Source organism: Lepisma saccharinum, chromosome 26, assembly GCF_977018435.1.
Source record: "Lepisma saccharinum chromosome 26, izLepSacc3.1, whole genome shotgun sequence".
Classification (NCBI taxonomy): Eukaryota; Metazoa; Arthropoda; class Insecta; order Zygentoma; family Lepismatidae; genus Lepisma; species Lepisma saccharinum.
The window spans coordinates 28475580-28503444 of record NC_139254.1 but is presented as its reverse complement, the minus strand read 5'-3'; the positions used below and the strand labels follow the sequence as shown (position 1 = coordinate 28503444).

General features: G+C 36.0%; 1 protein-coding gene across 1 annotated transcript; it reads right to left on the bottom strand.

The window, feature by feature from the left end:
- Window positions 1-26136, bottom strand: LOC145979609 (uncharacterized). The gene is made up of 6 exons (XM_083112574.1): window positions 26088-26136; window positions 25062-25228; window positions 11320-11438; window positions 7080-7231; window positions 5343-5493; window positions 1-442 (listed from the first exon to the last, which is right to left on the bottom strand). The coding sequence occupies exons 1-6, from the start codon at window positions 26134-26136 to the stop codon at window positions 229-231; spliced, it is 852 nt and encodes a 283-aa protein (XP_082968700.1). The 3' UTR covers window positions 1-228.
- Window positions 26137-27865: the final 1729 nt, after the last annotated feature.

Below are 27865 nucleotides of genomic sequence, written 5' to 3'. Positions count from 1 at the left end.
AAACATTCTTTCCATAAAGCATAAATTTGTACTTAAAACTGTTAATCTTATCATAACTATCACAGTACAAAGATACCTGTACATATGCCTTGCACATAATGTTTCAGTTATCACAGGATACGAGGTACAATATAAATATAAGATTCACAACTCAAACAATGCAGTTTATAATTTTGAACATATGTTTGCATTATTGTGTTGTGAGTAAGCTTATTTTTAGAAGTGCATTTAAAGTAGGTATATATCCCTGATTATATGATTGATAATAATAGCAAGGAGCATAAGGAACAGAATAAAGGGTAATACTGAGTGGCAAGAACCCGATGAACAAGGACTAGCTTCATATGATCGCTGTGCAATTTCCTTAACAAAAGTGTAGATCATGGGCAGATCACACTTTTTCAATTCTGCTGTAACACAGCTTACTCTCTTCACCGCATCCCTAAAAATAAACATTTATGTGAACTGTAGGAAAATAATTTACAGCAATGGTAATAATGCATGTTATATTTTGAAGTAGGGTTGGACCATCAAAATGGAGGAGGGTTAAACCAGTCATTTAAATCTCTGTAAATTGATATCATTGATTTCTTGAGAAAAAAGGATGATTATCTTGCCAATCAAAAACACAAATAAATTTAATTTAAACACCATTCCAGCAGAATAATCAAAAGACAAGAAAGCACTAAATATTGTATGTAAAATCCAGAAATCGAGTCAGAAGTTGGTTTTTATTATATATATTCTAACATTTAATTAAAGCAACAATTCGTTCCCCGAGTTTTTTAAGTGAGCAGTCATGCAACATACACTTCACGATAAAAATTTTGCCTTACCTTTTACCTTTCAAAAGCTTCGCTTACAATGGTGCATAAGGGTTATTATAATTTTTGCACATTAATTTAAGTACAGGGTCTCTTGATATTTTCCTTATATCACTAATGCATGGTTTTCAGGATGCAATAAAAGACACTGTTGTTTTCCAGCAAGATGGTGCACCAGTCCATTTTGCCAGAATCATTTACCTCGCTGACACCTTCTCTGAAAGGTGGATCGGCCATGACTCACCAAGACTTTGGGCACCTCGCTCTCAGACCAGACTCCCCTAGACTTTTTTGCCTGGGCTTTCATTAAGCCCTGATGGTGCAGTGGTAGCGTCTTTGCCTTGTAATCAAGGGGTCCTGGGTTCGATACCCTGTGGAGGCTCATAGAGGTTCGGATCACACTTTAAACTGTTGGTCCAGTCCCGATTAGCCTTACTGTGCATAAAGTGAATTTAAAACACCAACTCAATCAAACTTTCATTAAGTCTAGGGTGTGCCAAGTAAAGATCAACACCATAGAACAACTGACACAGCAAATATCTGTAGCAACAGGGGAGTTCATGCCAGCTATGTTGGAGCATATGTTCTGGTCTACACAAGAGAGGAGGGTGTTATGCCTAAACTTACAGGGCACCACATTGAAATGTACTGAGTTTGTCTTCTGTTCTAGAGTAGTTTTCAGCAGTACTGTCAATTTTGTCATTAAAATGCTTTTTGATCAAAACGACAAGAGACTTTTGAATCACCCTATATAATAATGGTGTGAAAAAATTGTAATCAATAGGTCCCAGGCTAGATACACAATGGAGGCACATAGAGATTTGGATCCAACTTTAAACTGTGAGTCCAATCCCAATTAGTCTTTGCAGGCATAAAGCAGACTTATAAACGAACTCAAACAAACAATATGATATGGAAATGTGAAAGTAATAAAGGATAACATTGTCATTAATTATAATCATGATAATCATTCTTTGATGTGGGCCTCCCCGATGGCGCAGTGGTAGTGTCGTCGCCTTGTAATCAAGGGGTCCCGGGTTCGATACCCGGTGGAGGCACAAGTGGTTCGGATCCCACTTTAAACTGTAGGTCCAGTCCCGATTAGCCTTACTGTGCATAAAGTGGACTTAAAACAACAAATCAATCCAAATCATTCTTTGATGTTGATCCATATTTTCCACATCATTTCCTAAAAGAAAAATATCCCATTTGTCATTGGTATATCCTGTAGACTTTGTTACTTAGTGGCATACTTTATTTTTTATCCACAACTAATGTCTGATTCTCATAATTCTTGAGTTTTCATAAGACAAGATAACTTTGTTTTATTTCTTAAATTCCTCATGCACTGCAAATGTAGAACTAGCACAACAGAAAAGTCAGTGTTCGCTTATGAAGCAAAAGTAAATTCATCATTGAATCTTTGTCTAGTTGGTGTACAAAATCCAGACAGTCAATGCAAATTTGAAGAACAAACAAATCAAGAAAAGCACAATTTTGTGTGTCATGGCACACAAATTTGGGATGGCAAAGTTGTTCTATCTGAATGCCATCCAGGTATTTTCATTCACATATCTTATTTTTATTTCAAGCTATCTTCCTGAATATCATTGAAATAATGGTGTGTTATGCTTTTCCATATGGTTAAGGTCAATAATATCAGTGAATGTGGCTCCCAAGACTTCAATGCCAAATATGTGTACCATTGTTGTTGTTGATTTTGTTTAGTTTACTTCACTTTTCTGCCATTTTTGTTTATCATAACGAGGAGAATGAGTGATGATATGGTGAAATTGATGAAGGAATACTCACAAATTACACACTGCTCAGGATGAAAACCATTCCACTACAGATGTCGGCAACTATGTATATCAAAATTTGGTTTTTCAAAAAGTGGCACTTCATAGAACCCAATTTCTATTAATCATTATTGATTTTAACATACAGATCCTGCCTATTATTACAATTAGAATTAGAACCACAACCATATATTATCTTCCCCTTATTTGTATTTTCGGAGATTAAAAATGTGTTCCAGAAAAGATTTTGTAAGTGAATAAAAATGCCGTTGTGTGATTCAAAACATGTGAAAATTCAGGGTTGCATAAACTTATGTCCAAGTGTGACTTTTCATACTAATCTATCCGTCTGTAGCTTCCTTCAGTTTCTCCAAGTAATTACTACCAGGAGACCATTATTGATTTCATTAGACTTTTTGTCCCTTATAACCACTCCGAATCACCATGGTGAAGTAGCTTTCACAGTGTACTATAATGCTAGTGATCCCGTAATCAAACCCCAGCCTGGCCATGGGTGTTCTTTGTGAGTATATCTTCATCAATTTCATCATATCATCGCTTATCCTCATCACCGCAATTCGCCAAATAACAAAAATTAAATCTAAATCAAATACATAACTACATAAATAATTAGTAGGTCTTTCTGTGCATAGAGTGTATTTAAAACAAACTTTCTGATAGAAAATAATGGGAAGGGGCAGTGTCACTTCAAATATAGCCTTGTTTGTGAGGAGATCCCATACAATCAGCGATGATACTAGATGTGAGGCTGGCCTTTACATAAAGTAAATATGAATTCCATTACCTCATCAGAGGTATGACATGTATATAATTACAACTAAAATTACACTAAATGTATGCAGGGATGGGATTTTTGGGTGGTCTGAGCCCATCCTGTTTGTACACATCAATACAGAGTTTGTAAAATCAGTGAGATGGAATGTAGTTTTACTTTCCCCAACTGAACTCTTATCAAGGTTTTGCTACCTTAATCAGGTTGATTCAAATGCAATATTAACTTTGCACATTAAAATATTATCTCTGTGCCATTCTAATCACAATAATAATCTGAGGTGATTTTTTTTTTTTAAATTCTCCAAATTGTTCATTACAGTTTCTGAATCACATTAATCTACTTTAAATCCTAAGGCATACATACAAAGATAAGAAGAAGAAGAAGAAAGCTAATATTCATTTACAATGAAAACTCCTTTTAAATTTGTGTTCAGTCATAGGAGATGTGTCCAGTGGTCACAATTTAAAGTTCCCCTTCTCAGACCCCTCTGGAGTCTGTTTCAAGCAACGGATTGCAGTGAAACTTGCTACAGAGGCCATGGAGACCTTGAGGAAGTGAATATTAATTTAAAAAAAAAAAAAAAATCAAATTTTCACCACAGGTGAAAGTGTGCCATGGAATTAACAACTACCATAAATCCCCAACAGTGGCATGGTGTGACTTTTTCAAAGGTGTTACGGGCCATCAGACGTTATCATCTCCACCCTACCATCCCCCCCAAAAAAATCATGCCTTTGATCTGGATTTTTTTTTTTTTTTTTTTTTTTTTTTTTTTTTTTTTTTTTTTTTTTTGCAATCCGCTCAATGATTTATTTAGCCACAATCACTCCTAGAAAGAACTACCACTCATGAGAGAGTTACCGTCAGTAAATAGTATCGAGCCTTGTGAACCATATCCGTTTCTTTGCAAAGAGGTGGAAAGGGGAAGAAGAACCACACATTTGGGTCAGTTTGACATTTCTGCATTGAGCAGACGACAGAATTCCCCTCCTCCAGTGGTGGGAGGAAGTCCAGATGTACGTACTACTGTTGCCAACTTAGTTTTTTGGAGCAAGGTTTGTCCAAATCACGAATCGCATCAAGTACTTATCTTTTTGTCTATTACTAAACGGTCTCAGTTGTAGTTAAAGTCAGCTTTGGCTTTTCAGTCTAGCTCTTGTTGTTTCAGAGAAATAGTATCCCCATTTTAGGTGGGATTTAGCTCTTTTCTGGAAATCCAATGTGATAACACTTGCTGATCCGGTATGCCGCAGCGGCAACAGGGCCCCTAAACAGGCATATGAATAACCCCCTAGCACACATGCCTCCAAGACTTTCCCTGCTGTTCCCTTGCATTGGTGGGTGCCCTTTCCTCTTGTTGCCTCTTGAGGGTAGTGGAACGGCCTGTCTCTTCGCTTTTGTCGGCTGCAGAAAAAATGTACACTCAACTGCAACACTGTCGGTTACCTTATTTAACAATGTTGTTATTTTATTGAGAAAAAAAAAACTTTTTAATTTCTTTACATTTTGCTGTTACCTGCGGTAACACCGGTTACATGCATGCCACGCCTCTGGTCCACATGCAAAACTTAATTTTTGGTTTATGTCAGTTCAGTAGTGTTCAATGTCCATGCAGTCTGTGTGAATGATCCTTTGGAAGTATAATAAAGTTTGATCCCGTGAAGCTTTTCCTGGAATGTTGTTCACTGTGCACCAAATTTCAGAACATTTCCACCTGGTGGAAAAAAATTGTACTATTGTTGTTTTTTTTTATCAGCATTTGCTTCCTCATAGCCTCTATACCAAGCACTCTAGATGGCTTTGAGTACGGGAACTTTAATACCTGGTAATGCTACTGCATTTTTCACTTATTTTTCTATGGAAAACTACTTTTGTATCTCATAAGAAATAAAATTATAATATTTAACACAGTTGAATACTAACCAGCATGCTTCTGCATCATTCAAAGCGAAGAATCTGTATTTCCCAGATTCAATGTCTAATATATCATAACAAAGGTGCATGGCATCCTGGAGTCTTAACTGGAGGCAGTATATATTTATTGGAGACTCCATAAGCTCTTCAATAGCATCATCTGAAATGGTAACAAGGATCATAAAATTGAAATAGTACAACAATTTTATTATGTAATTTCAAAAGGGCAGTGGGGTGTATTTTTAAGATTGATTGATACAGTCCTTAGGACAATATTTTAAACACAATGGAAACAGGGCTCGAAATGGACTAGAATGGCATTTCGGCTTGTGAAAATCTGGAACCTTGCCATTCCATCTCATATGGACCATTATGGTTCATTTAATTTTTTAGATACTTCACTATATTTTCTTCTTCAGTGTGAACAAAATTATCAATACTCTTTAATAGTACATATTATAGCCTTCATATAAGCTTACACTTTATGTGGAGATGTGTTGTGCCCCGAGGGAGCTTAGCAGTGTATGATGGCATCTATATTGCCATCATCTTTTTTGTGGCTTGTTGTTTTCGTTTTCATTTTTTATTTGTTAATTATTATTACCTATTGTCTTGTGGATTCAAGTGTCCTGAGAGATTAACCCAACAGTCAAATTTCAAGTCAGTCAAACAATAAATAAAATTCCTGATCATACACACAATAACAATGTGGAAATATATTCAACTTGAACTTTCACGAATACTGAGGACATGTATACTTAATTCAAAATGCTTTCCCAATTAGGCGAGCTGACTACCCCTTAACTGATTGAATGATCGCCCACCTTTGCTGGGGAATGTGAGAGTGAACTAACAGGAGGTAGGTAGGTCCTGACCCTCGAGGTCTGTTGTGTTATAGGTCATTGTTATAACAATGAAAAAGCTGAAAGTTTCTACAGTTTAGTGATATATATATAGTACTGAAATGTCCCACTCCCCCACCAGAAATTAAGTCACAATTTGAAGTAATTGTGTATCAAAATGCTTCAATGGTATAGTTATTGCCAGAAATGTGGTTCATTTATCTTAATGGGAAAAGAACACAATTTAATACAAGTCTACATACCATTTTGTGATTACATATGAAGTTAAATCAGAAACAATATTAATTTGATACAGCATAATAATAATAATAAATCAAATAATAAATAGCTATGATCATAGCTTTCCTATTTATCTGTGTGACATGGATTACTATTGATATATACAATGCACATTACCAATTTTGAAATTTAACATAAATTAAACATTTGTGTTATTTTTTCATTATATTCTACAAGTTTTAATAAATAATTGTAAAATTAAGATGTTATAAATGCACGCTTATTTTTTAATATTCTCAATCCCTCTCAAGTCTCAAGAATGCTGTAAATTGAGGGTATATATTTGGAAAAGTTCTGGAGAACTCCTACAAACGTATAGCATTTCAAGATTATCTCAGGCTAAATTCAATGGTAAAGCATATCAAATATCCACCACCAAACATAAGATACCTTACAACTTCTCCTCACAGTTAGTGCCCATAAGTAAGAATATTTCTAGTATTGTGTGCTTTTTATAATATATTGTCTTTCTTCTCTCAGGGTTAACACAAAGACTTGATTCGAAATAAATTATGACAAATTCACACATAGCTACTCAGCATGACAGTGTTTAAAAAAGAGTGTTAATTAAAAAAAAAAGTAAAGAAATGTTTGTCATCCTTACTCAGACGGATCTTTCCTTTCCAGGAACACACATATTTCACAGTCATCTCCATTGATTTGTCTGCTGTTTCCTTGGTTGCATCATCAAATGTCATGCAGTCTCTCAGCACTTTTGTAGCTCCTTTCATGCACTTTAGAAATTCTGGAGACAAACTAAAAAGAACAGAGAAATATATTTAAGTGTGCGTGGGTGTGTAAAGGTATTTTCTACTGTTACGGCAGCTGCTCCTAATGCTGGCAAGGGAAGTGGGAAGCAAGCAAGCGACCAATCCAGCACGATAAGAAATGCAGCAGCTAGTAGAATGAAGTTCACGTAGTACTTGTTCCGTCCACGTCGTAACTCTCAGCGCCACAGTTGTTGTTTGGTTGGTCTGCGGCGTAATCCCCACTTCCCCCTTCCCTTGCCAGAACTAGGACCAGCTGTCGTAAGAGTAGAAAATACCTATAACAATGAAGACAGGGTACAGCCAATTGCAGAATATATATATATATATATTATATATATTTTCTCTGGAAAAAAAAGCAATCACTGTCACTGCAACACAATGCTAAAGTGATGACAATTGACCAATGCATTTCCATTTCTATCCATGGATGTTGGAGTAAAAATCCTGTGAAAGTAATCTAATGTATAGTAATCCTTAGCATTGATAGATGCTTGATTTATATCATTCAAAATTTATTTAGTAAGGTAAAGGTAAAGATCCCCATGCACATAGGCATATTTATGGCATGTGAGGGTAGAGCCACACACATTCTCGATATTGGCCATTTTGGAGGTGATGTGATAAACAAAATGCTCCAGCCACCTTCACCCCCCCCCCCCTCCCCCTCACCACCACCACCCAGGAACCCAATGATTTGAGTCTGGGTGAGCCCGGGAGCCACTTTTATGTGGAGACAAGGCCGCAAAAATTCCAAACTTAGATCACCCACTCTGGAAATCGAACCCGGCTTTCCCTCATGGCAGTCAGATACCTTATCGACTAGACCTCCATGGCTCCTACTGGTTTAATCAGTACTAGACTATCAATAGATACAAGGTAGATGTTCCTTACCCCACAAATTTAACAATTTCTTCACAGTTGGGATATAGATAAACAATATTGAATATTGGAGATAGGTGAGTGGAGAAGGTTACATAATGTAAAACTACATAATATGTACTCATGTCCAGATATTATTAGAACATTTTAATCAAGAGGACTTAGGTGAGCAGGCCATGTGAAACAAATGAGAGAGGAAAGAAGAGTGTACAGGATTCTTGTTTGGAAACCTGATGGTAAGAGATCTATAGGAAGACCAAGACAAAGATGGAGGGATAATGTTGAAATGGACCTAAAAGAAATCAGTAAGGATGGAAAAGATTGGATTGATCTTGCCCTGGATAGGGACAGGTGGAAGGCTTGTGTTGCTGCAGCCTTAAACGTTCAGGATTAAGAATACTACGGAATAAGAAAGTAATATTAAATTTTGTCTCCACACAGTTTGTTTCTGCCATATTTGGTAAAAGGATGACTGTAAATTCTCAAGCATTAGGTTCTAACAGTTAAAATAGACAAATTCTTCACCATCTCAGATGCATGTAAACAGTTTCCCTTTTGCCTTGGCAGAACTAAAAGTTCATTGCCTAATATTTTACTTGTTCCCCTAACAAAATAGAAAAATGGAATTTCTGAATTGTATAGACAAATGGAGTGAGTGTTCAGTTCATCACAGCTGTGTATTGTATTCTACAGTTTCAGGTTCCTCTATTCTTTGCCAATCTAGTAGACTATGAATCTGTTTCATATGATATTTATTTACGCTATCCATATCACTGGAGAATTCTATCAGAGAGAAAGCTGCTGTGAGTTTAAGGCCAAAATGAGTTTCAAAACTTGAAGCACACAAATCAAGTGGCATCCTACTTCTCTTCATGAAATATACTAAGTGTATTTAAGCAAAAACATTACCAACAATCACAGAAAAGAAAAATGCAAGATTTTGTATCGTTTAAATTAAACAGTGCTAAAACAAATTTGATGTTTCCTCTCCATGCATTTCTTTTTATATTTTATGGATCTGCAGAGAAAATCAGATAACTTAAAATTTAGAATTACTCTATTTTTTTAGTGCTTTCACTTGTTGCAAGTATTAGTGAAAAAAACAGCCACCATGTACTTCCACAGACTATGTATTCGAGAATTAAACATACATTTTGTCAGTGGCTTTACAATACCCCTCCCCCATCTTTGAACATAATTTTTATTGAGAAAATAAGTCATTATAATTATTTTGCTCCATTTTCCTAATCATGATGGCATCCAAAATGCATTTTCAGTAGACTTTCCCCTTCCACTTATAAAAATGTCATTGCACCCATTTAACCACAGCCTCACAAAAGTTACTTTTTCAAAGTAACTAGGTTACACTTACAGTTATTTTCCTCAAAAAGTAACTCAGTTATAGTTATTGTTGCTTTAAAAAAAGCAACTGAAATTTATTTTTTACATTGATTTCATGGACGTCTAGAGGATTTTTTCCAGGGAGAGGAAAGCAAGGTATTTTTTACAGGGGGGGGGCAAAGGAGGCATAGTTTCCCCCTTATTGTGATGCCCCATCAAATAACACTATTTCTTCAGTATGAAATTATAATGTTTCTTCAATGCATTTATAATAATTAACATAAAATACTGTGACTGAAATTAAATTATGTGTGAAATATATAATTTTTAATTGGACATTCATTTTCAAGGGTGAGGCTGTGTCCATTCCCTTTGCCCCCCCCCCCCCCTACTTTCCAGACGTCTATGATTACTTTATTCTAGATTTTCCATAACTCGAATGTGTTGCATGTATGAACTTCAAGTGGGCTATTCTTTCTTTCCTGATCTATAAATTAACATGAATTTTCATTGCATTACAATAAACCTCACTGTTTGAATATGATAATGCAAAGAAAATTGAAAATGAACCTTCACTGCTGGAAATTTCACTGATACCACTGCGATATTTAAAAGAAAAAAAGTGAAAACAAAACTGCAGGGGTATGGATTTTAACCAGCGATATATTATTCCTTGGAAAAAAGAAACTAACACATTAGCACTTTACCAACCGCTCTATAACATCATCTGAAGCAAGTTTCTTGAAATGTATAGTTGATTGTGCAGGCTACCACTTTCTAACATTTTTGTTGCACCTTCTGAGAAATATTATTTCTTGCATATTGCACAGTTGTTTGCAAAACATTGTTCAATATATTTTGCCTAAATTATTCATAGTAATGCCTCTCTGTGTTCATATCTGACAACGATTTCCTACCGAGCGCAGTTTCCAAACTCATAAAAGTTTCCCTGTTTCCAATTTCAATAAGGAGAATCAGATATCTTCTCTACCATTATTCCCCATACTTAAGTTTCCAGTTTTGTTCTCTATTAAAATGGTCTAATGTAGTTTCTGACCATTTTATAAGCATGACTGTAAATCTTTTGCTACTAGTAAAGGGACCTGTAGTCCAGTTGGCTACTCTCTGCTTGTGCTCAACACCTTTGTTGCCACGTTCACAACTTCTGGGCTTTGTGAAATATTTCAGAGCAGCAGGTAACCCTTGGAGAAATGTACATTATGTAAAGATCTTTCATTTTCTTACACTGTATACTATAGTTTATATTTAGGTTTTCATGTATCTGATGATATCCACACCCATGAAATAATAGGTCAATGGATAAATAAAGATTATTATGACTTCAGCTGGTTAAATTTGAATTTGTCATGCATCGCCATGACTATGAGCTCACTCAACCACCTTATACCTTTTTTGTCTGGAGGTTTATCAAATCTAAAGTGTACGAGGTGAAGATCCACAACATCTCACATATAGCTGCAGTTGCTAGGATTATATCGAGAGGGCGTTTTTGGACCATGATGGACTGCTGGTGGCTGTGCCTAAACCTGCAGGGTGATCACATTCAGTTATATTCATTATGTGTCCTATTGTGATTGGACGATTTCAGTACATATTTATATTGTGTAATAACTCATGCTTATGAGGAAATGTATAGTGACTTTATAATCATCCTGTATTAGGAGTGAGCTCATGAAGAACATGTGCAATATACATCTAAGATCTAATCACCACACCATAAGAAGTAAAATTATTTGAGTATGCACAAAGCTCAAATATATCAACTGGCACACTACTGATGTAAGAATCACGTAATTGTTTACATAAATATACTACATTTAAATTAATACTAACCCACAAACTGTCCTATGAATGTCATCAAAAGTAGCATCTAGACCTAACACTGAAGACAATTCTTCCTGGTGAGATGTGATTAAGTGTAGAAAGCACTCTCCAGTGCCGTTTATGGCTTTCTGGAATTATAGAGAAAACTCATTACTTGTGGCCATAAATATAGCTCAGAAAGATGTTGTTTAACAATAGTTTGTATTTCAACGATTAAAGGCATAAATAGAAAAGATTTTACTCTCTACTGCAATAAATGTTTCCACCTTATCCCCACATAAAGCTGCTCTGGGGCTCAACCAACCTCAGCTAAAATGGGTATCTGGGGGTAAAGGTGGCTGGAGAGTGGTGCTGATCACATCAGCTCCATGGCACAGATTGATATGTGTGGAATTTTACCCCAACATCCCTACATATGCCTCATGCCATGCGAACATAGCCTTACCTCGGTGGAGGCACATAGTGGTTTGGATTCCACTCTAAACTGTAGGCTCAGTCCCGATTAGCCTTACCTTACCTACCTCCATAAAACTTTTTATTTATTTCATACTAACTTTCACATTTCAGGAAACACAGCACCTAGAAAGAATAAAAATAAAATAAAACTGGTGTTTTATTCAATATTCTCTGAGGTAACCTTCCTGTCCTTTAGGAAAACTAACAAGAGAGTCCACCAGAGACTAGAAAAATTAGCTTATTTGAATATAATCCATGTACCAGCAGTGCAGAAGAGGCCATTTTAAAACTATCATAACTCTGAACATGTGATGCAATAATTCTTCAAGATTTCTCAGATATGAAGACATTTTCTTGAGATAGCAGCAAAGTTAGTTCTGGATATGTTTCTGAGCTTCAATTCCTGAAGATGAGAGGACAGTAGCTCTCAAAAGACAAGAACCATATCCAGAACTGAGCTTGCTGATATTCATGAATTTCTTGAAATGTAATGTATAAGAAAGTTGAATATACTAAATTTTAGCTTGCATTTTTGCAAGGTATCTGAACACGCTGCTTAGAGACAAGTGTCATTCCTAATCAAATATCATAAACCAAATTCAATAATTAGGGATGTAAAATGAATTTGTGAAAATGGTACTGTCCTATGTTTTCACAAAAAAACCTTTACAGTAGTAACATCAATGGTCTCATTGATGGTGTAGTGGTAATACTGTTTCCTTGTGATTAAGGCAGGGGGCCCAGGTTCAATTCCTACTGAAGGCATACTGACAGTGGTTCATTCAGATCCTATTTTATAACTCTACAATTCAATAACTCTAGATTCAATTCTGATTAGCCTATCTGAGTATAAGATGAACTTAAAACAAAGTTTGTCATCACTTTTGTCACAGAACTGGTGACACAGATATGGTTGCCAGATGTATCAACCGTAGAACGCTTGAAGTAAACACTTTCATCACCATAAATCAACTAGCACAATACATAACTTCACATGGATTAATAATAAACCACAATAAAACAAAATTTATGGTTTTTAGTACAATCTGAAACATGAATTTTGAGTCACAAACACTATGCATATTATCCATACCAGCTAACTGTAGACCAGATGAACAGGAACAAGTCTCTGTGCAAGTAGTGATGCGAGATGGCCCCACCAATGAACAGTGAGAGAAACAGGATTGTGTAATGGGCGACGGGAGTTTTCCCGAATTCCTCCCCATTTCCTTCAGCGTTGCAAACTTTTGAAAAGGAAAATACCGAACGCATATGGCAAATGGACCGTATTTTTGTCTCCAGGTCTGTACGATTGGTTTAAGATTTTTTTAGGGAAATATTAGGGATAAAACTGCAAGAGCAAATTTTCACAAGCTGTGCATTTAGGGTACGGACTAAGGTCTGGACCGTACATCTGTACATGTATGGTCAGGACCATATGGTTGGCAACGCTGCACTTTCACCACTCGATTTTCCTCTTCCTCCTCTGCCGATATTAGCGGCCATGTTCTACAGTTAGCTGTGACAGGGTATAGACAATACGTACATTGAAACTTCTTCAGTGAAGTTTTTGTGCATAACACTAGATCAAAAATTAACATGGGAAGAACAAATAAATAACATTTGCAGTAAACTATCATCTAACTTATACCTGCTAAAACAAGTGGCAGAAATTAACAAATGCATATATTATGGGCTAATTTATCCATGTATTGAATATAGCATAATAACATTTTGTGGAGCATCTCATAATAATACTGTCAGAATACTGAGACTTCAAAAGAGAGCACTTAGAATTATGTACAAACTAAACTACAAGGCATCTTGCAAAGATTTTTTCAGGGAGAAACAAATAATGACAATATACTCCCTATACACCTATAAGACATTAGGAAACACAAGGAAACAGTATTACCACTACACCATCAATGAGACCATTGATGTTATACTGTAAAGTTTTTTTGTGAAAACAAAGGACAGTACCATTTTGACAAATTCATTTTACTTCTCTAATTCTTGAATATGGTTTATGATATATGCAATAGAATGTAGAAATATTAATGAAGAACATATCAGATATCTATCTTATCTTCTAAAAAAAGAAGAATGGACAGAAGTGTACCAATCAGATACTACAAAAAAAATTGGGAAAATTTAATAAACATACTTGTATATTACCTACATGTTGCATGTCCTATTAAAAACAAATATATATATTTAAATTAAATAAACAAAGTTTGTGTCTCAAACAAAATTCTGCATCAAATTTTGAACTAAAAAGCATCCATGACAAATTCATAGCTACCAAAGAAAAAATGTATAATGACCTGTATAATAGTAAGAAAAAAGAATATGGAAAATTAGTTAAATCTGAGAAAGCTCACCATTTATCGCAAAAAAATAAAAAGTAATAGCAATACATCTAAAATCATAAGACTGTATCTGAAACTCTGAGTAAATAAATAAATAAATAAATATATGGGATATACTAAACAAAGAGGGAAAATAAAAATAAAGATAAAGAAAATATCTCACTAGCCATAAACGGAACTGAGGTAAGAGACCCAGAAACCATTGCAACAATATTCAATAACACTCTTGTGAATGATAACCCAAACACTAGATTGCAAACAAAACACAGTGAAAAACAAAAGAACAATTAGAAAGCCAAACTTACATCTCAATTAATCAAATAACCCAGTACTTAAACACTAATTTACACTTACATTTAGTAAACCATCAAAAAACAAATTTCATGATTTTTAAACCTGGCAACAAGAAGAACTTTGGTAACTTGATGGTTTACTTAGATGAAAATGAACTAGACTATGCTAACCATGTAAAATTTCTAGGATTGATCATCGATGATAAATTAAATTGGGCATGTCATACTGACTACATTTCTCATAAACTCACCAAAAATCTTTATCTATTGAAAATCCTTTCACAATATAATATCAAGGAAATTAATCTATATACCCCCGCCGCAAAATGACTTCAGACCTCATATCAAAAGCACAAAAAAATACAAAAATTTCATGTAAAAAGCTATTATTAAGCTATTAGATACAGGAAAAATGCATACATTAGTACGGAGTCATGTTGCCTTTACTTTTGAGAACTATTTGGATGCGCTTGGGCATGGAATCACTAAGACTTTGGAAGTAATTAAAGTCCGTGTCAATGCACCACTTTCCTTCAGTTCTGTTTAGAGGGTCTGTAGGTTCTGAATCTCACGATGCCAACAATTTTCAATTGGGTTGAGATCGAGGCTATCGAGGCCACTCTAACATCTTTATCTGTTGTTCCTCAGGCCATTTCCTTACCTTCTTAGCCGTGTGACAAGGAGATTTATCATGCATGAAAAGATCACACTCGTGGATCTGAAGCATATCCACTAAATGGTCTTTAAGAACGATGATATATCGGTCTGCGTTCATCGTCACATTTTGCAGTAGGAAATATAAACCTGCCCTACCCTTTTCACCTGAAAAACACCCCCACACCATTATAGACTGGGAGTGCCTAACAGTCGGAACCATATACTTTGGGTCGTATCGATCTGAAGATGATGGACGTCGAACCTTAGCAGCTCCCATTCGGAACAGTTGGAATGAGCTTTCATCGGAAAACATGACTTTCCTCCACTGTGCTGGTGTCTAGTGTGCATATTTCTTTGCAAAAGCAAGACGGTCTTCTTCATGCGGGCAGTGAGTAGTGGCCTCTTAGCAGCAGTATGACACGGCAAATCCAAGTCTTTCTGTAAACGGTGCTGGATTGTGCAAACACTAACGTTTTCCAGCAGACTCGGGTGCATTTCTTTAAGTTCTGACCCTGTCAGTCAAGGGTTTTTCTTTATTTCTCCCATTAGGAGAGCGTCTGTAGATTTGGTTGTTTCTCTTTGATTTCCACCACCGAATTTGTGCTTTGAAATGACAGTCAGAGGCAGTCCTCTGGCAGCTGCCAGTACCTTCATTATGGTTGATTTTGCATGACCTATTTGTTTACATATCGTCTTTATCGGGACGTTTTCACTTTGCCATTCACACACTACTACAGTACTTTCCCTGTACAGTAGTCAAATATCCAACACAAATACAGTAGGAAAATATCCAACACAAAGTGCACCACACGAAAACACAGCAATTTATCACACACACTACAGCAGAAAGTCAACCTTCCTGTGTCAACTAACAATACGAAATGAAATGAACTCGCTTATCAGCATTAATACACTGTTCCCAGATACGTTCATGCAGAAACAATTCCGTGTTCGAAAGAAAACAACACTATATACAAGGCTACAAAGTGATAGACTGCTTACTACAGCAGATTTCACATGAGGTCTGAAGTCATTTTGCGGCGGGTGTATATAAAAATGGATGTATGTATGTACGTTTGTTCCGGCATAACTCTCGAAAGCCTGGAGCATTTTCAACCAAACTTGGTACACATATGACTTACAATCTGGAAAGAAATACTATGGTGGTAAGACACCCCTGGCACCCCTAGGGGTGGGGGTGGGAATGGGGTGACATGTAAAAATAATCGAAAATGGCCAATATTATTGTGGAATCCATAGTTTTCGGGGTCACTAACAAGAATAGTGACACTCCCAATACCATTCAATTCCAAGTTCTCCACCTATCGGCATGGGGGTGAGAGGGAGTGAAAAGTAAAATGTCAAAAATGACCAAGCTCTCGAACGCCTGGAGTAATTTCAACCAGACTTAGTACACATATGACTTACAATTGAAAAGAAATACTGTGGGGGTAAGACACCCCTGACACCCCTAGGGGTGGGGGTGGGAAGGGGGTGACATGTAAATGATATCGAAAACGACCGATATTAGTGTGGAATCTATAGCTTTCAGGATTGCTAACATGAATAGTGACACTCACAATGCCATTCAATTTATTTATTCTTCCTCCAGGAGGTGAAACTTAAAATGTTGTTTATAATCAAGTTTTGAGTTAAATTAATGTTTTAGTGAATTTGTAAAAGATTTTACTTTATAATTTGTATACTGTACTAATACTTTTCAATACCAGTAAATAAAATTAGTTACATTTTACATTATAGTTACAATTCATTATTTTCCTGTCTAGTAGAAGATTGGGAGAAATAAATACCTGGGCAATGCCGGATAATCAGCTAGTATGATATATATTATGGTCTTATTTATCCTCACTTAGAATACTGTATTACAGCTTGGGGAGGAGCAGCTCACGTACATACAAAAAGAGTGTTTACACTACAGAAAAAGGCTGTTAGATTTATATGTAAAATACCATCCATATCCACATTCAGAACTGCCTTTTGCAAAAACAAAATTATGACTTTATACTCGCTGTATGCTTATAAATCTATAATCTATGTACTTAATGACAAAACACAAGTTAGAAACAAAGAAATTCATGGACATAATACAAGACAAAGACAAAACTTCCATATCCAGACTAAAAGATTAACTCTGACAGACAGATAACCACATTCTTCAGTTTTAAAGTTCCACATATTTTTTATCCCTCTTGGATAAAAAATATCACTCCTTAAAGAAAAAAATGCAGCTAATCAAAATATGCCTCACAGACAGAGCTCTGTATGACATTTTTGAACTATAAATTAGAATGGGTACAAGTATCAAGTATACAATGAAATTCAATAATGTCATAGATGGAATAATGTATCTCTAATTTAAAAAAATCATGCATGTACTATATATACATATATATTACAAGTATATATGAAATGGGTCAATGGATGAATAAAGATTATTGTCATTATTATTATTATTATTATTATTATAACGTTTATTATAAATACTACAAGTATGACTAAAAATACCTCAAAACAATCACCAATGAACGCAGGGAAAATATCCTACAACCAGCTACCTCATGAGATATAACAGGCAACTCCCAAAAATAAACAAATACAAACAATAAAAAACTATTTGACAAGGACAGAGCTCTCTACAGTCTTGCAGAATTCATAAAACAAGACAATATAACTTAGAAACATGCTCAATCATTATACATTTCACAAGTAAATCTCATGATAGTGTAGCTAGACAGCCTCCCTGCTTGAAATTCCAGGATTCCAATAAGCATTTTTTTTCCTTTTTTAATTATACTCTTATTTTAATGATGCAATGTCGATGTACTGGAATATTATGTTTCCTATTTTTATTCTTTTTTTTAATGGTGCAATGCCAATGTGTTCTTATTTTTATTGTAATATAGTGGAATGATGTATTTTTCTGTTTTTACTTTGGTGTAATGATGTAATACCAATGTACTACACAATGCTTTTTCTTTTTGTTTGTTACAATGATGTAATAACTAAACACCATTTTGAATCTTGACGTTTTCCATGCCCTGTTAGTCAAAGGGTCTACGGAAGAAAATAAAAATTCAAATTCAAATACAGTATTACAAATATTTTCTTCCATTTTAATATCATGATAATAGAAGCAGAATTTATATGAATGTTAATAAGAATGAGATATCAATAGAAATGCATTGTTTTCCTTAGGGCTGAGGTGATAGAGATGCCGATGTATCGGTATTGGCTGATACGAGTGGCACCAGTATCAGAAAGAATAGGTTGGAATTTATTTGCCAATACTTTTCCGGAATTTTGGTTGTTCACGGAGTCCACAAAAATGCCGTGCAACACTTCGTGGAGTGTAATTATCCTGTAAATTATGCAAATTCAAGTTTCTTTTATTAATTTTGAACCGGTTTTGTGTCAAAAACTGAATTTTGAGATAACATAACATGTAATTTAATATTTTGATGTAATTCTCAAATATGTTTAAGCAAAAATCTTGGTAAATTGATGCATATAATGATATTAGAGTGGAATACTTGTACACTAATATTAAAATATATTTTTAACAACATAATTACTACAGTTTTAAAGCATCAGTATGAGCATCGGTGGGAATCGGTAAGAGTGATATCGGCTCAGCCCAAAGACGTATTAAGGGGGGTCAAAAGGGTCGACTCTCCACCCCCTTCGCCCGAAAGATTTATCAAGTACAAAATTTAAATATAATGAAAATATACTCGTTTAACATTTGTTGTATAATTTCCTCTGAACTTATTGGACAAGCAGGGACGTAGCTAGATTGATCAGTTTTGGGGGCCCAAACGTATATTTTTTTCTATCAAACTATTATAAATTAACGAACTATTTATACACCATATATGCCTATGGTGTATACATACATATATATTTATATGTATACAGGGTGACTGGTAATTAGATGTATTCCCTGAAAGGGATTAAAGTAGAGACAATTTGCAATAAATTTGACCATATGATACCCCATCCGAAAATTAGTAGTTTTCGAGATAATCGCATTTCAATTGTTTTTTAAAAAATGACAATTTTCCACATAAAAACATGAATTGAGAAAAAAAACTGCTCATTGTATGGAACTTATTTCAGGGTTTTCTGATAGCTAACAAATAAGTGGTTCGTTGAAAAAAAAAGTTTTTGCCAAATAACAATCACATGTAAGTAACGGGTGGGTCTAAACTTACAAGTGATGATAAAAAATGCACTCTTAGTTTACTTGTCAACGTATTAATAACAAAAATGGTATGACACGAAGCGTACAAATTACTTAAATTACTTCCTTGTGTCATCTGCTATCCAACAAGGTACAAATGTTGCTAACATTCACATTTGTGTACAAGAAATAATACTTCATTCATCTTCATGTGAATGGAATCAATGAACAATGCAATTAAAGAACATCACACGTCTTGATCAAAGTGGGCACCTCCGTTACGAATGCAGGCACGCAAGTTTTTACGGATATTTGGTCTCGTAACTCGTGATGTGATGGTGTCCTTGATGTGTTGACCAGCTGTTGAGATACTCTCCCTGAGCTCTTCTTGCGAGTTTACCGGTGTCTTGTCATGTGGCTTCAAATGTAAACGTTGCAAGGCGTCAAATCGATCGGTGGATCGAGCTGGGCAGTCATCATGCTGATAAATCATGTCACGTATTGTAGCTAGAGGCACATCCTCCAACAACATTGCCATCCCGTTCCTCAAAAAATGTTCATAAGTGATGACATTTAAGATTTGGGGCAGGAAAAATGGCTCGATCAAATGATTGTTGATTACGCCCATCCATACTTCTGCCTGGGCGTGCAACTGTGGCTGGATGAAAATTACCCAAAGAAATGGATTGGCCGAGGCGGCTCAATTCCCTGGCCGGCTCGATCCCCCGATTTGAAGCCTTGCGACTTTTACATTTGGAGCCACATGACAAAACACCGGTAAACTCGCAAGAAGAGCTCAGGGAGAGGATCTTAACAGCTCGTCAACATATCAAGGACACAATCACATCACGAGTTAAGAGACCAAATGTTCGTAAAAACCTGCGTGCCTGCATTCGTAACGGAGGTGCCCACTTTGATCAAGACGTGTGATGTTCTTTAATTGCATTGTTCATTGATTCCATTCACATGAAGATGAATGAAGTATTATTTCTTGTACACAAATGTGAATGTTAGCAACATTTGTACCTTGTTGGATAGCAGATGACCCAAGGAAGTAATTTAAGTAATTTGTACGCTTCGTGTCATACCATTTTTGTTATTAATACGTTGCCAAGTAAACTAAGAGTGCATTTTTTTATCATCACTTGTAAGTTTAGACCCACCCGTTACTTACATGTGATTGTTATTTGGGAAAAACTCTTTTTTTCAACGAACCACTTATTTGTTAGCTATCATAAAACGCTAAAATAAGTTCCATACAATGAGCAGTTTTTTTCTCAATTCATCTTTTTATGTGGAAAATTGTAATTTTTAAAAAAACAACAATTGAAATTCGATTATCTCGAAAACTACTAATTTTCGGACGGGGTATCATATGGTCAAATTTATTGCAAATTGTCTCTACTTTAACCCCTTTCAGGGAATACATCTAATTACATCTAATATATATAGTCTTGGAAAGAAAAGGATCGAGGGCCTCTTCGGTGGCGCATGGTAACATCGTCGCCTTGTAATCAAGGAGTTCCGGGTTCGATACCCGGTGGATGCTCATAATGGTTCGGATCCCACTTTACACTGTAGAACCAGTTCCGATTAGCCTTACTCTGCATAAAGTGGAATTAAAACACCAACTCAATCAATCAATAAATTGGAAAGGAACATCATTTTCTTCTGTAGCCCCCAACAGTCTACGGATATACTCTCGCAAAATACCCAGCCATTATTCTGGAAACTAAATGCAGAAGAACTCACTAGCTTAATGTCTTATAGACCAAGAACAATGTTATTAGTCTTTAGATTTGTAAATTTGCTGGAAAACATTGAGAAGTAGATAAAACCCTTTTCCGTGGTTTTAGATATAAAGTGCTGGAACCAGGTTTACAAGTATTGGCAACAGTGCAAATATGAAATGTGTGCGTAATGAGTTCAAGCTAGGCATCTCATGTATATAGTTCATACCGGAATCGAATCCGGTATATCTTAGTTCAAAGGCGGGCCCGAGTCTTCTATGGCATCTGATTGTTCACTTGGGAAATGGTGACGATAAGAAATTATATGCACACGTCTAATTTCTTAAGATTAATCTTATTTGTGTGTGGAAAACTGAATATACATGATGGCACTGGATAAAATAAAGTTCCCACACGCTCAAATAATTACGCTCTCGTCTTTGGTTCGGCAGGTTCAACAACCTGCCCGGGTTCGATTCCCGATGGAGGCACATAGTTGTTCGGATCTCACTTTAAACTGTAGGTCCAGTCCCGATTAGCCTTACTGTGCATAAAGTGGACTTAAAACACCAGTTCAATTAATCAACCAATCGAAAGGTTCAAGGTTCGATCCCTGGTGGTCAGGCAGGTAGCCAGAATTTGATTTCGGAAGGGGGCTTATCCCTTATCGGCAGCCACCATCTAAAGACGAAAAGGTTAGGGGAGTAGTAAATGCGCTCAAGATGAATTTCTTGGTATATTGCAACTTATCATATACAAGATGTTTAATCCTGTTAATGAAGTAAATGTAATTACTACTACACATTATTAAAATCAGATATTTGTAGGATTTCGGGAAAGGACTGCAGCCCCCGAGCCCCTTCCCTGGGTATGTGCCTGCTTGTATTAGTTCCAAAATTTCTGTGCTGTTCCAACATCGTGAGAACAATTTGGGAAGTACTTGAAAGCGATATGGAAGCAAATTCTGCTCTCGAAACTATGGGACTCGATGTGATGACCACGCGCAACCGAATGAAAGAACTCTTCGCAGGCCTTGTCCCTCAATATTAATTTTACTGACTAATTGTAAGTTTTTGTCGACCTCCTCGATGGCGTAGTGGTAGCGTCGCTGCCTTGCAATCAAGGGGTCCCGAGTTCGATACCTGGTGGAGGCACATAGTGGTTTGGATCCCCGATTAGCCTTACTGTGCATACAGTGGACTTAAAAGACGAACTCGATAATAGGAAGGTTTTGGAAGAACTAAACATGGCGTTTTATGCATCGTACAACTTTGCTTCTTTTCACCATACTTTTACAGTTTTTCTTTCTAAGAATTCCACTGAGTGTAACACGCTACGAAACCAGAGGTCCAAGGTTCGGACATTGGACAGGTATGGTTGTATCATGTCTGTCCCATCGCCATTCCTTCGGCTCATCACTCATCCTCATCGTCGCATTTAACCCAAGAGGTAGAAAAGCGGCGAAATATAGAAATATATAAATGATTGATTTGGTTTATTTTACTTCGATTTTCTGACACTTTTTGGCTAATCGTGAAGATGAAGATAACAATGAGTGATGTGAAATTGATGAGAGGACCATCATAAAGAACACACACGCGCAGTCCGGGATTCGATCCCAGGACACCTGGCATCGTAGTGCACCTTGTTAACCACTGTATAACAAATAGAAACAGAAAATGCTTGATAAGTTATTTGCTTCTCCATAACTCATGATCATATTTTAAGTATTATTCGCTGTTTGACTAGGATTTAATTATATTTCTATGTGTAGCCAGCCTTGCCACCTAAGCACATCTTCCGCATTTGCAGGTAGAGGCTAAATGAAGAAAAATTACAGAAAGCCAGAAATATATATACAAATTTTGTAACATAATAATTATAGAGCATGCAGAGGGCTGTAAAAACAATTGCTACATACCTAGTTTCCTTCCTTAATTGAAACGTGGTTTATTCTTCATTATACATGAGATCAACAACCCTGGGAGTCGAACCCAGGATATTGTGTGGTAGTTAGAATCTCTTTTAGAATGCCAATATGTTGGATATTTGGTTGATCAGTCGATCCTGATCCATTGTTTCCAGAGGAAGACAATCTGGCAGCTTCTCATTCGACATTTTACTCGCGATGTAGGAAAACGAGATCACAAATACTTCGCGATGATATCTTCTCGAGTTTATAGAAATTTACCACCGCTCGGACAACAAATCCTACTTCAAACTCTCTGACAGATATCAACTGTCCACCAAATCAACAGATGAACCGACCGCTTCGACGTTTCTCCGAATTTTCAGAAAGTGGCCTTTCTCTCCTTGCAGGGCAGGTCATTTGCAGGAGGGTTGAGCGCATGTGAGAAGAACCGCTATGTCATTCATTCCCCCGCCGAAAAAGGGACAAGCAATAGAATTCTGTTCTTGGAATTTGAAACGCATGGGGATATATTTTCTGAACCATAAAATAATTAGCGCAGAAAGTTCTAGCCACCCGTAGCTAAATCTTCCTGTTTGTGTCGTCCTTTCGCCGCACGTGGAGCCAGTGCAGGGCCAGATGAAGATTAAGTGCGGCTTTTGGGGGAATCCTGGATCTGGTGTGCAGCAGGGAGGAAAAGTGCATTTTCAACAGGTCTCAGACTTCCCTGACTGGGGCGGACAACAAAACCATTAACTTGCATCCCCTCTCAACACATCTGTTCGTGTTCAAGAAGCAAGAAATAGGGAAATAAGAAAGAAATGCCTTTCTTTGGTTCGTGCTGCTGAAAATTGAAGAAGTGTTTCAAACTGCAAGCAAAATTTACTGAAGAATTATTTTGCAATATTTGTCATCCAAGTAAAATTTCCAGCAAATACAGAACAGTTTCCCGGGGCCACGTAGACATTTGCCGGGGCCAGTGCCCCTGCGTGCCCCCCTCTAACGACGTCCCTGTGGACAAGGATTGGGATCATACGGCTTTGAAGGACAGGAAGGACGTATTTAAGGGGGTCCAGAGGTGTGGACCCCTCCCCCCCAAAAGACTTAGGAGGTACTAAAATTAAGTAATGAAAAATATTAGCATTTGTAGCATAATCGATGGTTATTAATTTCCTTTAAACTTCTTAGAAAGCAAGGATTATATTGGGATCATAGGGCTTTAAATGACATTAAAAAGAAGATTTATGTACACTACTACTCACGTGCGCCCGGAAGGGGGGCAAGGGGTGGCCATGCCCCCCTCCCTGAAAAATGAAAGTAAACCAAAAGTTATATATTTCACACATATAATTTCATTTCATCCACAATAATATGTGTTAATTAATGCACAAACATGATAAATTTAAATTTAAGCAATGTTTTTTGAGGGAACAGCACTATTATTGGGGAAATTGTGGCTTGTTTGCCTTGCTGGAAAGAAAATGCCTTCCTTGCCCCTCCCTGGAAAAAAACCTGCAGACGTCCATGCTACTACTCAATATGCATAAAATATTAATCAGAAACTTACTTTTCTCCAACTTAAAGTAACATCATTTTTGTTATTCGATAAATATTCAATTATTCATCTATTTGACATTAATTTCATTGCTAGGGCACTTGATTTTATGTAAAATATTCCGATCTTAATTACAGGTAAGCTACATAATGAATATGCTCTTATACAGTCTTCTTACTTATTTGTGTAATAATAATATATTATTAATTTATGTATTGTATTTAGTATTAATTTTATTTAATGTAATTATTTTAATTTTGAACATTATTACTATTTAATGTTATTAAAAGGTGCATGGTACAATGTTGGTGATATTTGAACAGTAAAACATGAATGCTTCTGCATGGTTGATCTCTCAATAATTTCACTAATTCATCATTCATCCTTAACTTCAACGTCATATAATTAGCCTAAGAAAAAGGTGGTCCTCTTGTGTTAGAGTGGATTTTACTAAGAACCTTTTCACTTCTTAACCCTGTACCCTCCCCTGAAATTAAAGTTTTGCATTATCGAAACTGCAGTTGTGAAAATAATGTTATTAAATTTACTTTCACAGCCCAGAAAGTCTGAAAACTTACCTGCACAAGATATGCTCCTTCCTTCTTCAGAGATCCATCACACTCTGCCTCTAGCATCTTGATGACACCTGCATGTTGATCTTTCAGCCCGAAGAATCCAATGTCTGGCATAAATGGAAGGTACCCGTTTCCGGTCCCCAACTGTGCGTTGGATGCCGTGAGCAGACCTGTTCATGAGATGAAATAAATATTCAAATATCAATTTACAGACAAGTTTTTTTCCAATGAAATTGGTCCATAATATGCTACTAAAATACAGTAAATTATTGAATTGTATTGTAAGGTATTTGTGTTCTGTTGACTACATTTTGATGATATTGTTACTTACAGTGCTCAAAGCAGGGTGACATGTAAAGAATCTATCCCTAGCTTAGAATTTACACAAGTATCAGTCATCTGCTCCATTGTCACCTTGTTGAACCATTTAAGTGTCTCTTCGATGGTGAAGTGGTAGTATTGTCAACTTTTAATCAACAGTGTTTGGGAACTTACTTTTTAAAAGTAACATTACAGTTACATGGTATTTGAAAAGTAACAGTAAGTTACTTTTACAATTATTTTCTGCTGGTAATTTGCTATCGCAAACAAATTACATGCAATAAATTATCATTAATTGTAATAAAATAATATGAAGGCTTACATGTGTTTTATTCATATTTCTGGTGCATAATGTAAGACTTCAAATTTTTATATTATTACAACAAATAAGTAATCAAACAAGGAGTCAGCTTGGCTTCAAGGGTTTCAATTAAATAAACTGTTCACATACCAGTCAAGGTACTTGGCATCTGGTGGCATCAACTCCACTTGCACCTGTTCCTGCCCGACCCTGTGGCCGAGTGGTTAGCACATCGCGCTGCGACGCCAAGGGTCCCAGGTTCGAATCCCGGTCAGGCTTGGTTGTTTGTGAATGTCCATTCATCAATTTCATCATTTCATCACTCATCCCCATCTTCGCAAATTAGCCAAGAGGCACAAAACGCGAAGTAAAATAAACTAACTCAATCAATCAATCAATCAATGCACCTGTTTCTTTCTCTGCCATTCCTAGCTCAAAAAGATCCACTCCCCTCATGGCTGTATTTAGAGACGGGGGTTTAGGGTTCAACCCCCCCCCCCGAAACTTCTGGCATGTTGGATTAATGGAAGTTCAAAAACCAAAATTTGTTACACATTTTCAAAAATGTATTCACAGTTTCACAAAAATACAACAGAGAGACAATCCTGGAATGATCGCGCTAGAATTTTCAAACATTTTGAATTCTGAAATTTGAGTGAAACTGATTTAATTCTCAGAATCGCAACCCACCCGTGATCCCTTCATTTTCACTTCTGCTGTCCTCTTTCCAGTGCTGTTCCTGGATCAGACTGAAAATTCCCTTGTGGTTGTCCCAAAATTCCCGTTCCAACTTTTAAATTTCCCCTTTATAAGAGTTCAAACGTAGGATATCCAGCTTCGTAGCGTGTTGCATTCACTATAGTGGTTGTATATAATGCTGTTTGGTAAGCATAGGAACAATATAAGCTTCGGAAAGTGGGATCGAACTGGTCCATAGAAACCCCCTCCCCCCCGAATTGACATCGTTTATTGCAAGTTACAAAATAGCAAAAGGTTTGTTAGTTTTATTGTTAATAACGGAAATAAAGTCCAGTTAGTTAGTATTCCAACAGAATAACCAAAGAAAAATGGCGTTAGATCAAAAAATTGAGGTTACAATACAGGCACCAGGTTATGTTTTACCATTTAATCCAAAGAATAACTGGTTCCACACTTTTTGAAATTCCAAAAATTAAGTTTTATGTGAATGGTCAAACAACATAAACTTTATGACTAAAATTTCTCGCTTTCTTTTAAAACTTTTTCTTGAGGTACCTAAAATTTAATAACAAAATATAATAGCTGTGCATTTCAGTACACACTGCATGAAACGTAAAAAGAGAAAAAGAAAAAATAGTTGTGCTGCATATTCACACTTCTGATGGATAGAGTAGAAAGTCTCCTCATGGATATAACGACAGCAATAATAACAATAATAATAATAATAATAATAACAACAACAATAATAATACATTTAAAATTAATTAATTAGTTTATGATTTTTGAAAATATATTATTATTATTATATTAATAATTATTATTGTTATTATTTCAATTATTCAAATTTCTTGCAACATCCATGGGAACCATTATGAGTGAAGCTGCCTCCCCCCCGAAATGTTTTTCTGCCTACGGCCATGCCGACAATGACTTCCGACCACTACATTTCAAAAGAATGCAGAATTCCCCACACATACTGAAGTCTTTGTGCACAATGAAGCATTGCAATAAAATGCAAATCTTCCATATTTAGCATGCAAAAAAAGCCTAAAATAGCTAGTTGCCTTAGGGAAGTCACAAAAATTGTTTCACCTTTGCATCCAGTGAAGATATATAAACATAGTTGCCAAATTTACCTCTTCCACATGGGCGAGTGCTCCCTCTAGTTGCTGCTAAGTTATGCCTGTAACTGCATTACAAGTAACTAGTTACGTTCAAACACAGGTAATCAAGGAGTCTTAAGTTCACCACATAGTGAACCCAAAAGAAACTTAGCCAAAAAAAAACCTATTTATTTATTTACTTACGTACTTAAACATTTCAGATGCAGTACTGAAATAACATTTTATACTGAAACTGAGCAACAGGAACCAGGTCATTAAAAAACAAGCACTCATTTGGATTTGATGAAATACCAGATTTTCTGATTAAAGGTTGCTACAAACAGCTTTGTAAACCTCTCCTACAAATCATAAATCATTCCTTT